The following is a 13,873-nucleotide window of genomic DNA, read 5'->3' as shown; positions in this document are numbered from 1 at the left end:
CTTTGCGGAAACCCATCCCGCTGCCAGCTGCGCTTGCTTGGAAGGTCCAGGTTGCACTTGGTCCATCAGCACCACACTCACCACCTCCATCCTCACCTCCTCCAGCGTGTTGAGTCTTTCTGGTACCCCTCCCAGCCTGGGGTGAGATTTTGGAGAGTCTCGGGTGCAAGCACCAGTGGTGCACTGAGGACCAGTGGCCAGGGCCATTGCCTTTGCTTTTTGGAAGAGCAGTGTGGTTGGCACCTAAGATGTTGGCAAAATCACCTTGACTGGTGGTGGTGACACCATTGTCTCTCTTCAGGGCAAAGGACGCGTGCGACGTGGTGCCTACCCCAGCCCAACATCTCCTGTTGCCGTGCGCTTGCCCTCAGTGACAGATGTCCCTGAGGAGACCATGAGCAGTGAGGAAGCCATGGAGATGGAGGTGACAGAGCAGCAGCAAGTGGCCATGCAGCAGGAGGAAAAGGTGCTGACTGAGCAGATTGAGAGCCTGCAGAAGGAAAAGTGAGTCTGGCTGAGGGTTTAAGCCATGTCCCCTAGCAGTAGGTTACCTATAGATGTTGCTTGACATCATTTAGTTGACGTACTGCTCCCAGGATGACCTGGATGACTCCATCCCTCCATGAATCTCTTCGTGTATGTGTATCCCTTTGTTCTCCTCCCCACCTTTTTGGTCCCCTTGGGTCAATGGGTTGGTTTTGGCAGGGAGGAGCTGACATTCGAGATGCTGACGCTGGAGCCCCGCGCCTCTGATGATGAAACCCTCGAGTCTGAAGCCTCCATCGGCACTGCTGACAGCTCTGAGAATCTGAACTTTGACTCCGAAGGAGCCATCTCTGATCGCTCGGGTAAATCCAGGAGTTCTTGGGTTTATCATAGAATCATAGACTGGTTTGGGGTAGAAGAGACCTTCAGAGCTCATCCTGTCCAATCCCCCTGCAACAAGCAGGGACATCATCAACTGAGCAGGTCACTCAGGTTTTTCTATCAGCTTGAGCAGGGTTTATTTGTTTCTTTCCTGCCCAGAGGAAATTTAAAGCCAGCAGCTTAAATGGGTGTAAAGAGCGGGGTTAAAGTTTGAAACACATGGGGAGGTGGGTGGTAGCATCCAGGGTTTGGTGGGGAGGTGAGCATTCCTCCAGCACTGCACATCAACATCCCAGGTGATAGTCCCAGTGAGATGCTGGGAACATTCTCCTGGCTTCATAGCATGTGTCCCCAGGGAGTGATGCCGGAAGCCTGTGTGGTTTTGGGGTGCTAATCCTCTGTTGGTCTTTCCCACCTCCCCCAGAGAGAAGCATAGCACTTACCTCCCTGCGCCCCGCCAAGGTGGAGGGGCCAAGCCGGCTGCGAAGGCACCCTAGGACACGTCCGGACCCTGTGGATCCAGCCGACATCTCCATCTCCTCCTCCTCATCCCAATCATCCACCTCCTGCCTGCCCCACCTTCCCCGGAAGCGCTTCCAGATGTATTCCAAATCACCTTTCTACCGAGCAGGGGGTCATGGCGAGGCTCCCGAAAGCCGGGCAAGCCCTGAGGGTTTCATGGGACCTCTCCGTTATCCCGAGGAGCGCCCTCAGTTCACCACCCGCGGGACGTTCAACCCGGAGAAAGGCAAACAGAAACTGAAGAGCGTGAAAACTTCCCCCCCAAAAACCAAAGAGCCCCCAGATGGGGGGACAGGGGGGACACGCAAGAGAAACCCCGAGGCCGACTGTGCTGCCACCCAATCCCTCGTCCTCCTGGGGAGCAACGAGTTCATGGTCTGAGATGTTCCATATCGTGTCCTGGAGCATCCGCCTGGTCCATGCTCCCAATGGCTTCCTTGCTAACACCAGGAGGCTGAATTCCTGATTTCAAAGGCCAGGGAGGGGGGACGGTTTTAACGGTGGCCTTAATGGTTATGGGGGGTTGAGGGTTTCTGAGGGAGGTGGACCAGGGTTGGAGGGGCACTGACGGGCTCCTGCGCCCTTCCCCTCAGAGCACCCCACGCTTTGGAGCATTGCACCGCCAAATCCTTGTGCCCAATCACCGTCGCCTGTGGGTAGGAACAAACCAAGCCTAAAACTCCTGTGGGAGCATCCCGAGCCAGCAGCGGCTCCAGCCAGCCAAGCCCTCCGCGCTTTAACCACCTCAACCACGCCAACGCCAAGCGCATGGAAAAGCGTTAAAATCTGCCAAAAACCACCTCTTTTTGTGTTATTTTTTAACATGACCTAACCACCTTCTCCTCTTTTTTTGTTTTGGAGACCATCAGTATTAAAAAATAATAATAATAACAATAATAATACTCAAGGACTACTTGAAGCTCTATTTGTTTATAAGCCGGTTACTGGAGTTTGATGTAAATAGATATATTTTTATTTTTATTTTGTTTTCTATTTTTCCCCAAACTGAACTTTTTGGTTTATTGTTATTGTTATTTTGTGGCCAGGGAGGAGGAAGCGATAGGCTGAGCCGTCCTGCCGGTGCCACCACCAGTGTCACCGTCCATCACTTGCCGCTACTACCTTGTTCTGTACCTGTACTTTGAGGTGTAATTAGCCTAATTTAAAAGCAATGCCCATGATAGGACTAATCAGCTCTTAATCCCTCCCATATCATCATCATCATCACATTCCGTGGCATCTGGAGAAGCTCCAGATACTGGAAAACCTCTGGAAAGGCAAAATTAAGAGCCCTAGAGCACTAATTAGATAAATAAAGGACAGCTCCATCCTCTCACCTGCATTGGGCACTGCAGGCTGAGGCTTATCCTTTCCTGAAACACCACCAAAAAAGGGGGGAAATGCCAAAAACCTGTGTTTTCCTGAGGATTTTGTGGTTTTCCGAGCATCTCTTCATCCCAGGGTTTAGCCAAGCTGCCCTTTGGTCACTTCCCCCTGCCCATTGCTTTTGAGGGATGGTTTATTTATTGGGGATTTGGTTTTCTTTTATTTCACTTTTCAAAGTTTTACTTTTCGTTTCATATTCTTTTTTTTTTCCATGGGCAAAAGCAATAGATGCTGCTGGGAGAGCGGGAGCATGGGAATGCCATCCACCTTGGTGCTGCATTTCAGGAGCAGAGCAAGACCCACTCAATCACCCCCACCCATAGGGGAAAATGGGATTTTAAAATCCTGAGTGGAAAATAGGCATTCTGGGACCACCCTGGGATGTGCTGGGAGGTGGGTGGTGGCCAAGAAAGTGAAAGATCCTGGGAATCCACCCCAAATTTCCCTAGAGCTGGAAATAGTGGGAGCATCCTTATGCTCTGCGCCAAAACCAGCCATTTCTGAGCATCTTTATCTAGAAGCCCAGGAATTCTCCTCAAAGTGGTTCCAGGTGAGGGTGTCCCTGTGGGAGGGCCAAAAGGCTCCAACCTCGTCCTTAGTTTTCCCAACACAACAGCATGAGCACAGCCGGGACAGCAGATGTGGCTTAGGCAGCGCCTCCAAATACATATATATGTGTGTGTGTGTATTTCTTTTCATATATATATTTCCCTTATATATAGATTATATATATGAAGAAAATAAATGTTCAAGAATATATATTCTATATATAAAGAAAATTGACATATGAAAGACTATGTATATTCTATATATAAAGTATATGTAAAATAATATATAAAGAATAAATATGTTTCTTTGTATGTTTTTATTTCTTTTATATATAATACATGTTTACATATAAAGAAATACAAGATATATGCTACATGTGAAGAATATATATATTTCTTTATGTATTTTATATATAAAGAAATATATATATAAAGAATAGATGAAGAAAATATATTTCTTTTTATGTATTATAAAATAATATATAGAGAGAAATATAAATATAGGACAAATATACTGTGTATAAAGAATATATATGTCTTTATGCATATATTTATATTTCTGTGTAAGGAAATATATATAAAATAAATGCATACCATGTATAAAGAACATATTTCTTTATACATAGAAATATTTTATATATATATACAAAGAAATATTATATATATTTCTTTATATATATAAGGAAATATATATATAAAGAAATATATATAATAAATATATTATGTATAAGGAAATGTATGTCAAATAGATGCATACTGTATAAGAAGAACATGTATTTCTTTATATATATTTTTCTGTATTTCTTTTATATGTATAAATATGTGTATGTTTATATAGATTTATATATTTCTTTATATAGAGCATATAGTTTTCTAAGTACATATATGCCATATATAAAGAATATATGTTCATATCTTTTATCTCTACTTCTTTATATATGTTTATAGAATATATATGGAATATATATAGAAAATATATAGAATATATATAGAAAACATATTTCTTTATATATATAATATATATTTGTGTATATATATAAAGAAAATTGATATAGAAGAAATATATGCATATATAGATATATATGTGTAAAATCCAGGCCAGGCAGAGGCTGAGCTGTAGAACAGGGGGTTCCAGGGCTCCCAACCAGCACATCCCCCAGGCATCCTCCACAGCCCCTTCCTGGCCCTTCCAGCAAGCCAAGGGATGGATCTGAGGCACGAATGTACTTACTACTGGAGCAGAGGAGCAGGGCTACGTGCGGTCAAGTGGTGGTGTTATTGTTATTATTATTATTATTATTTTTCATGGATTTTTTTAAAGTAATTTATAAGTCTGCTGCGTGTAAATTAAAACCAGATCTGTATTGTACGAGGATATATTATCCTGTGTCACCCACGCTAGGAATGGTTTAAAAAGGAGAAAAGAAAACCAAACAGAGAAATAAAAGTGTACTTCTCTCAAGATGAAGCGGTTGTGGTGCTGGTGACACCCCAAGGCACCGCTGGCTTCGGGGAGACTGGGGGGCTTTTTCCTTCTGCTCACAACCTGTCGTGTGGTTACAGTGCAATTGAACAAAGCCCCCGCCCCCCAGTGTCTGATGTCACATATCATACTGGATCCTAATTTCACGTATCTCTATGCAGATTATTTCTATTTTTCATGTACAGATTTTTTTCTATTCAGGTAATTTTCAGTTTATTTATTCAGAGTATTTTTATTTTATTTCTATTGAGATTTTATTCAGGTTATTCTTTATTTTAGTTCCATTCAGATTATTTCTATTCAGATTATTTTCAATTTATTTCAATTCAGATGATTTTCATCTTTCTATGCAGATTATTTCTCATCATATTGGCAGAGATAATTCCTCTTCAATTCATTTATCTTCAGATTAACTGTACTAATGTGAATTCTATGCAGATGATTGAATTTAAATCACTTCAGTCTCGTTCCATTTGCATAATTCACTTCAATTTCTATTCAGATCATTTTAGATTCTTTATTTTCATTTATTTCCACAATTCAGATTATTTCTCGTCAGTTTATTTTCACTGACATTCTCTCTAGTCAGCTTCTTTTTCTATTTATTTGCAGTCAGATTATTTCATCTTATTTATAATTATTCATATTATTCATATTCAGAGAATTTATTTTCAATTTATATTCTGATTCTCTCAGATTCTTTCTTTTCACTGTATTTATATGCAGATTCTTTCCAGTTAGGTTATTAATTTCACTTTTTCCCAAACAGGTCATTTATATTTATCTTGTTTATATTCGGATAATTTCTTTTTAGTTTGTCTTCAAATTGCTTCAATTTGTTTATTTTCATTTCATTTTTATTCAAAATATTTTATTCAGGGTATTTCTCATCAGATTATTTATAGTCATTTATAGTCAGAAAATTTATTTTAAATTCCTTTAAGTTATATCATTTTATTTCTTGTCACATCATTTTTATTAATCCTTTTTATATTCTGGTTGCTTAATTCCTGTTATTTAATTCCAGTTATTTCATCTTACTTGAACCTCTTTTATTTATAGTCAGATAATTTATTTTAAAGGTACTTCTATTCAGATGGTTTATTTCTATGTTACCTATTTACAGTCAGGTTAGTGATACTCAGGTGGTGCCATCCCCACCTGGGGACGGGGACCCCGATATGGTGGCACAAGGACACTGGCTTCAAACCCCCTCTTTATTCCAGGTATAAAACTGGGGGGCAGAGCAGGAGCCCCCCAGGACAAGGCTCAGTCACTGCGGGTCCAGTGGAATCATGGAGCTGAAGTCACACCCTGTGAGTGAGGGGCAGTGATTGTGTGACCATTGTCACCCCAAGGCTGGCATCACCCCCATCCAGTGTCACCGCTGGGCTGGCGTAACCGCACGGTGGCCATCACTGCTGTAGCCAGCGTCACCACAGGGCTGGCATCACCCCTGGACTGGCATGACACCAAGACAATGTCACCCTTGGGCTGGTGTCACCCCTGGCCAGTGTCACCTCTGGTCAATGTCACCCCTGTGGCCAGTGTCACATCTGGGCTTGCATTATCCCCAGCCAGTGTTACCCTTGGACTTGTGTCATGCCCCAAGCTAGTGTCACCCCCAGGGTGTCATCATCCTTGGTCAGTGCCACCCCTGGGCTGGTGTCATGCCCCCCCCCCCCCCCCAGCTGGTGTCACCCCTGGGTGGCAGTGGGTCCACATGGGTGCCATTGCCTCAGCAAGGGTGTCTTGCCTGCGTCTGTGGGTTCCTCCAGTGTTTGGGACAGCAGCATCCATCAAGGCACCCACCCCAATGAGATGCTCCTGGTGCTTCTTGCACCCACTTGGGGACATCCCCCTGCCACCAGCTGTCCCCAGTGAAGCTGGCCCCACATCCCAGCTGCTGACAGCATCCCATAGTCCTGGCCATCACCCTGGAGATGGGAGCACAGGCACCTTCACACCCTGCAGCACCCCAGGGCGAGGAGACCCAGGGTGGAGGTGACAGGGTGTCAATGTGAGGCGACATCAGGCTGGGGGAGGTCAGTTCTTGAACATGTCACACAGCAGCTTCTCCATGGGGGTGTTGCCGATAGTGCGGCGGAAGAAGAGCAGCTCCACATGCTCAGAGGAGATGAAGCGCAGTGCTGGAAGGAGCAGCAGCAGCTTCCCGAACCTGGGGGCACAGTGGTGGCCATGGGTGGGTGTCCCCACTGCTGGTGTCACGCGTGGGGACATGGGGACACCGTACCTGACAGGTTGCCCAGGGTAGTGAGAACGGTTGTGCTGGCCCAGCATCACCTGGGACTGGTCCTGCAGGTTCTCCACCTGTTCAGGGTCCTTCAGGCCTCGGGTCTCTGCAGGGACAAGGGTGTGAGGAGTGGTTTGGGGGCACAGGAAAGGGCAGTGGCCGGTGCTGGTGCATCCCCTCACCTGGTTTGAAGAGCACCACAGCCTTCATGCAGGCAAATTCAGTGGGGTCAACAGCCAGTGCCTTGAAGCGGCCAAGGGTCTCCTGCAGTGCCCGGACATCCAAGGCAGCTGGCAGCAGCTTCCCAGGGCCCGGCTCAGGGACAGCCAGCAGCGGGCAGCTCTCCAGAGGCATGGACCACTGGATGGCACAGAGCAGGAACAGCTCGCTCCACGCTTCCTCCAACAGGATCACCTGGGGACAGGGCAGGAACCCCAAAATCCCATCACCCAAAAAGCCTCCAGCACAGTTGGTTGGGTTGGCATCTTATGGTGGGATGGGACCCTGTGGTGGATGTTGGGATGCTCCAGCCATCCCCATCCCGCTGGTTGCCTGCATTTTTGGGGGTCCCCATTGCCCCATGGGAGTCTCCAACCCCACCTGGTCACGGAAGGGCAAATTGGAGAAGACAGGCAGGTTTTTGGCCCATTTCACCGCCATGAAGAGGAGACGTGCAGAAGTCTCATAGACGTTTTCAGGGCTGGCTGCTGGGTACGGTGCCACCTGGTACTCGCTCGCTGTCCGCTCCGGCTCACTGCCTGTCACATCCACTGTCTCATCGGCTGCAGGGACCAAAGGGGATGTCAGTGGTTGTCACACCATGGGGGCAGCCCTCTCCCCACCAGCAGCCACCCACCATCCTCAGGCTCCAACTTGGCGCAGGTCTCTGCTGTCATCAGGCTGGCCATGAAGCGATGGTTGGTGGGTGGTGTGGAAGCCTGGGGACCAGGGGTGACAGCAGCGGTGGCACTGGGACCGCGAGGAGCTGGGCAGGGGCTTGGTGGCACCTCACGAGTGGTGGCCACGTGCTCAGGGGGCAGCTCAGCATCCAGCTCAATGCTGTCCAGCCGGACCTGGGCCGTGCTGCGGGGCTGGCGCTCGTTCTGCACAGCTGCAGGGACACGGTGGCATCAGCACCAGCCCCGCCACTGCCAGCCCCTGCCACCCGTCACCCTGTCCCCACCACCGCCTCACCGTCCTTGTTCATGCCGGCTTGCAGGCACTTCTTGAGCCGGCAGGCCTGGCACTGGTTGCGGTGAGCCTTGTCCACCGGGCACAGCCCTGTCCCCGCCTGGCACCTGTGGGAGAGGTGGTACCTGACAGCAGCCCCTGGGGCAGCTCCTGTCCCTGGGGGGAGCCTGACAGGGGTGACATACCCTGGGGGTGCTTTGTCCCTCTTGGGTGTCTCGTCCCCCTGCAATGGGTTTCCTCCACTCAATGGGTGTCCCAACCTGATGGGTACCCTGCCCCAGTGGGTGCCCTGTCCCCAGTGAATACCCTACCTTGATGGGTGTCCTGACTCCGTGAGGGTGCCCTTGGCCCCCAGCCCAGGCTCCTGCCCCATTGTGTGCTTGTCCCCTGGTCCCTGTCCTGTTAGGTTCAAGCCTCCCTGGGTCCTTGCCATGCCCCACCCCATGTCCCTGTTCTACTTGCTGTCCATCCCCTGGGTCCCTTTCCCACTCAGTGCCTGTCCCCAGGGCTCCTACCTGATTGGGTGCCTGTCTCCCCAGTCCCTGTTCCATTGGGTGTCCATCCCCAAGGTCCCTGCCCTGCTGGATACCCATTCCCTGGCTCCTTGTTCCTCAGTTTTCTGGTCCCCCTGTTCCCTACCCCACTGGGTGTCCAACCTCGTGTCCCTGTCCCACTTGGTGTCCATCTCCTGGCTCCCTCTCCCACTGGGTGCCTGTCTCCATGGTCCCTACGCTTTTGGGTGCCTGTCTCCTTAGTTCCTGCCCCACTGGGTGCCCAACCCCTGGATCCCTGCCCTACTGGGTGCCTGTGCCACCCTGCCCCAATGGGCATCCATGCCCTGGGGTTCCTGTCCTGTTGGGTTCAAGTCCCCCTAAGGTCCCTGTCCCTCTGTCTGCCCATCTCAGCAGGTCCTTGCCCTGCTGGGTGTCCATCCCATGGGTCCCTACCCTGCTGGGTGCCTGTTCCCCAGGTCCCTGCCCTATGCCCTACAATGTGTCTGTCCCCTGGGTCCCTGCCCCATGGGGACCTTCCATCCCTGTGCCAACCTGTAGATGAGCTTCCTGCGGACGCTGCGCTTGAAGAAGCCACTGCAGCCGTTGCAGGCATAGATGCCATAGTGCTTCCCACTGCTGGTGTCCCCACACACCTTGCACAGCAGCACGGGGCTCAGCGCCTTGCCAGGGGCTGGGCTCAGACCTGCAGGTGAGGAGCCATCACATTCAAGGCAACTCAGGACACCCCAATGTCACTCGTCCCTCCTGCTCCCTGCTGCTCCCCAGCAACCTGGTGATGGGGTGGCTCCCACCTCTGCTGGTCCAGGCCAGGGACATGGATGGGGACACCTCAGACTGCAGGGATTGTGTATGAGGTTTGGCGTCTCCCTGCACCCCCGAACCCAGGATGCTGCCGGCCGAGCTCTCATAAGCCTTTTTAAAATAAAAGGGGATGAAGCTGTGTCCCTTGGGATGGGGAATCACAGAGAAGGGCCACAACCAGAGGTGTCCTAGAGAAGGACTATGGCTGGGACCCCAGGGCAAAATGAGGGCAACAAACATGGGCATAATGGAGAGGGTTGGGGCTGGGAACTACAGGTATCCCATCCTGGAGAAGGACCACAATGGGGACCCTCAGCATCTTGGAGAAGGATTATAGTTGAGGATCCCAAGCATCCTTCAGAAGGACCATGATGGGGACCCCAGCCGTCCTGGAGAACCACAGTGGGGACATTCTGAAGCATTCTGGAGAAAAATCATGATGCGGATCCTGGGTATCTTGCAGAAAGACTACAATGGGAGCCCCAAACATCCCAGGGAGGAGCCATGATGGGGATGCTGGGTGTCTTGGGTAGGGACCGTAATGGGAAACGCAGCCATCCTGGAAAAAGACTGTGATAGAGACCCTGGGCATCTTGGAGAAGGACCATGATGGGGACTGAAAGCATCCGGGAGAAGGCCATGATGTGGACCCTGAGCATCTTGGAGAAAAACGACAGTGTGGGACCCTGGTGTCTTAGAGATGGACCATCAAGGAGACACCAGGGACGAGCCACGATGAGGATCCTCAGGGACCTTGGAGAGTGACCACCACAAGGACCCCACTGCCGCCGCGGTCCCACCGTGTCCCACCACCTCTTACCCGTGGGGCTCTCCTCCGGGCCGGCGCTCACCCCCGACCCCGCTGGTGATGCAGCCATCCCGTCCGTCCGCGGCGTCCCCGACCAATCCCTGTGGGTGTGGGTGCCTGGGCTCTGGCGAGGGTGGGTGCTCCGGCAGCTCTGCGGGCAGCGGGGCTCGCTCTTGCTCTCTTCAAGGCAGCTTAGGAGCGGGCGCTGTGTAAGCAGCTGCCTCTTTGTCACCCCTTTAATCTTTAGTGTCTGCGCGGGGCGGGGGGGATCAATCAGCCACGCGATGAAGAATTAACAAGGTGCTGAGCCCCAGCCCTGTAACCCTAAACCCGCGACACCCAACACCCCCCCCCCACCGCGTGCTGCCACCCGCACCGTGTCACCCTGCCACCGCCTGTACCCACCCAGCACTGCAGGGCTGAGATTGCAGCTGTGCGGGACATGGGGCTCAGGGTAGGGACCCCCTGTGTGTGGGGGTGTGTGTGTGTCCCTCCTTGGGACCCACCAGGCCCTATAAGCGTATAAGCCCTTCACTAATGCGGTTAGAGGGGAATAACGAAAAGTGGTAATTAAAGGGGGTGATTTCCCTGCCCCCAAGTAATTAATTACCAGCCTTGATAGCGAGGGGAGGGAGGATGCTCCGAGGGCCCCCCCCCCCCCCCCCCGTGCCTCAGTTTTCCCCCCCAGTGCTGCTGACACGGCAGCGGGTGGGGGCCGGGTGTCCGGGTGGCCGCGAGGTTACGCAACCACCGCTAAACCCTTGCTGTGACAGGGCAGCACAATTTGGGATTTGAGGCTTTAGCTGTTAAACCCCCCCCCCCCGCCCGGCACAGGGGATGGGGGCTGCTCTCACCCGGCCCGGCTGCTGCCCAGGGATGGGCCAGCCTGCGGCCATGGGTCCCAGCCCCTGTGTCCTCCAGGAGGGGGGGCTCAGCCTGGGCCCCCATGGAGGTGTCTCATGGGGTGGGTGCTGGCAGCAGTGACACAAGCGGATCAGGTGGCTGTGGGTCACCCCTCTGTCATTCCTGCTTGCTGCCTGACTCCATCCACACTGCCTACAACATGCCTCCACCACCCCTGCCTGCAGCATGGCTCCACCACCTATGCCTGCAGCATTGCTCCGTCACCCCTGCCTGTACCATTGCCCCATCACCCCTGCCTGCAGCATTGTTTCCTGTTCCCCTGCCTGCAGCACTGCTCTGTTATCCTGCCTACACTATTGCTCCATGTTCCCATGCCTGCACCATTGCTCTATCATCACTGCCTGTAGCATCATTCCTTTATCCTGCCTGCAGCACTGCTCCATTATCTCTGCCTACACCATTGCTCCATGTTGCCCTGCCTGCAGCATAACTCCATCATCTTGCCTACACCATTGCTCCATCACCTCTGCGTACACCATTGCCCCATGTTCCCCTGCCTGCATCACCCCTGCACCCCTGGGACCCCCTGTCCTGTGGGGGTGCCCCGTCCCATCCTGCAGCCCCCATGCCGTGGTGGACCCCATCCTGACCCAGATCTCTGACAGCACCATCTGCGGCCGCCCTCCTCCCTCCTCAGAATTATGACGCTGGGTTAATGCGGCAGGAGCAAGCTGTCACCTCTCCCTGCCCAGCCTCTGCCCACAGCTTAGGTGCCTCCAGCTCCAGCAGTGCACCTTCACCCATGGGTGACACAACCCTGCAGCGCTCAAGGGTTGTCAGCCCACCCATGGGTGATGCGGGGACCCAGGCGCCTGGTGCCAGTGGATGGCAATACATGCTGAGTCGGCTAATTTGCCTGTCCCCTCCTTGCTGTCGGGTAAAAGCCAGCTCCAGAGCAGGGATTTGGGATGGGGATTAGCCAGGCCAACCATCTGCTGCCAGCCAATCATCAGCACACCCAGGAAAGCCAATAATTCCCAAAATGTGGTTTCCCACCCAATTTCTCTATTGGATGTCAACTGCAGCATGGGCTCCTTGTCAAGCAGCACCCTGGAGCTGAGCACTCCATGAGCACCCAACCCAGGCTCCCAGGGCAGCTCCTCCAGGCCCATTTCTGGGGAGCACCCCAGCAGGCCTGAGGCCACAGGCAAGGGGCTGCAGGCAGCTGGTGGGGGTGAAGGAGCAAACGTTAAAGCCCGCGGTGGGGCCGTGACTCGGCTCGGTGACAGACGCTGGGGCAGATGCCATGGGATTACCCAGCCTAAAACCTGGGGCTCTGCCCCCTCCCCCCCCCCCCCAGGCACAGAGCATTTAATTACTAATTTACTAATTACCCAAAGATGCTGGTGATGGGCTTGAAACCTGTGGCTGGGAGCAGCCCCAGGGCTCCAGCCACCCTAATCCCACCGGCTGTGGGGAGCTGGCGGATGAGCCCTGGGCAGGGGACAGCTTGGCTGGGGACATTGGGTGTCCCAGGGAAGCACCTTTATCCAACAGTGAGACAGGGTGGTGGGAAATAGGAGAGGACATTAGGAACAAGATAGGGATGGTGGGGACCAGGAGCAGGCGATGGGACCAAGGGAAGATGGTGGGCACCAAAGAAGGACAACAAGGACCAGAAAGGGATGAGGGGACCAGGAGGAGACAGTGGGGACTAAGAGGAGATGTTGGTAATCAGGAGGAGACATTGGAGACCAAGGGGAGATGGTGGGTACCAGGAGGTGACAATGGAGACCAGGAGGAACCAATGGAGATAAAGGAGACCAGGAGGGGTCAACAAGGATCAGGAGTGGGTGATGGGGATCAGGAGGAGGGGACGGGGACTATGAGGGGATGATGAGGATCAGGAAGAGACAATGGGAACCTGGATGTTTTCATGGTGACCCAGAGACAATGATGGATGATGGAGAGCAGCAGGTGATGGCAGGAACCAGAATGGGATGATGAAGAGCAGGAGGTGATGGCAGAGACCAGGATGGGTGATGGAGACCAAGACAGGACAATAGGGGCAGCATGGGGATGATGGGGACCAGGAGAGGACAATGGTGACACAGAGGAGCCAAGGGAACCTAGAGGGATCATGAGGAAATCATCATGAGCCACTAGTAAGGACCAGGAGGAGATGGTGGAGATCAGAAGAGGACGATAGGGACCAGAAGGGGCTGGTGAGAACTGTAAGGTACATCAGGATGAGACAACAGGGACCAGGAGAGTATGGCGGGGATCAGGGGGGCATAAGAGCAAGTAGAAGACATGGAGATCTGGAAGGGTTGAAGATGGATTGAAGGTGGCTGTGAAGGGTTAATGAGGCCTCCTGGCTCTGAGCTGTGTCCAAGCAGGCTCCGATTTCGGCTGTAATTAGCTCTTGTTTGTTGGATGATAAATGATGCTTTGGCGTTGCCTGATGACAGAGGGTGACAGCTCCCACATCACCCGCTCCAAGCCCTGCCAAAGCCTCCACTGACCCCATGGCACCAAGATTAAAATTTAATGTGACTCTGGAGCTGACCCAGGCACGAACCACCCTCGGGACAGGGGCTGGGGCCAGGCTGGTGGCCACCTTCCAGGCAAGAG

General features: G+C 52.1%; 2 protein-coding genes across 2 annotated transcripts in view; one reads left to right on the top strand and one right to left on the bottom strand.

Annotated features, from left to right (window-relative positions):
- Positions 1 to 2,291, top strand: part of MYO9A (myosin IXA) — a 185,822-nt gene extending 183,531 nt beyond the window's left edge. The window contains exons 41-43 of the mRNA XM_034066356.1: positions 302 to 504; positions 706 to 848; positions 1,292 to 2,291. Coding sequence (XP_033922247.1) covers positions 302 to 504; positions 706 to 848; positions 1,292 to 1,770 — 825 coding nt within the window. The 3' untranslated portion in view covers positions 1,771 to 2,291. The remainder of the gene's footprint in view (positions 1 to 301; positions 505 to 705; positions 849 to 1,291) is intronic.
- Positions 2,292 to 6,852: 4,561 nt separating this feature from the next.
- NR2E3 (nuclear receptor subfamily 2 group E member 3) lies at positions 6,853 to 10,445 on the bottom strand. The gene is made up of 8 exons (XM_005142496.2): positions 10,388 to 10,445; positions 9,298 to 9,448; positions 8,255 to 8,358; positions 7,917 to 8,171; positions 7,661 to 7,842; positions 7,243 to 7,474; positions 7,061 to 7,166; positions 6,853 to 6,985 (listed from the first exon to the last, which is right to left on the bottom strand). Exons 1-8 carry the CDS (start codon positions 10,443 to 10,445, stop codon positions 6,853 to 6,855), a joined length of 1,221 nt encoding a protein of 406 aa, XP_005142553.2.
- Positions 10,446 to 13,873: the final 3,428 nt, after the last annotated feature.

This window comes from Melopsittacus undulatus, chromosome 9 (assembly GCF_012275295.1).
Source record: "Melopsittacus undulatus isolate bMelUnd1 chromosome 9, bMelUnd1.mat.Z, whole genome shotgun sequence".
Lineage (NCBI taxonomy): Eukaryota > Metazoa > Chordata > Aves > Psittaciformes > Psittaculidae > Melopsittacus > Melopsittacus undulatus.
Note: the sequence above shows the minus strand (reverse complement) of the source record. Positions and strands in the feature narration are given on the sequence as shown.

What these genes read in the sequence shown, in the direction of transcription:
- NR2E3 (XM_005142496.2), bottom strand. Translation starts at nt 10,445, where the DNA reads ATGGCTGCATCACCAGCGGGGTCGGGGGTGAGCGCCGGCCCGGAGGAG. An exon ending in ATTTGCCCTTCCGTGACCAG is followed by an intron (nt 7,475 to 7,660) that starts GTGGGGTTGGAG and finishes CCCTGTCCCCAG; the next exon opens with GTGATCCTGTTGGAGGAAGC. An exon ending in TACCCTGGGCAACCTGTCAG is followed by an intron (nt 6,986 to 7,060) that starts GTACGGTGTCCC and finishes CTGTGCCCCCAG; the next exon opens with GTTCGGGAAGCTGCTGCTGC.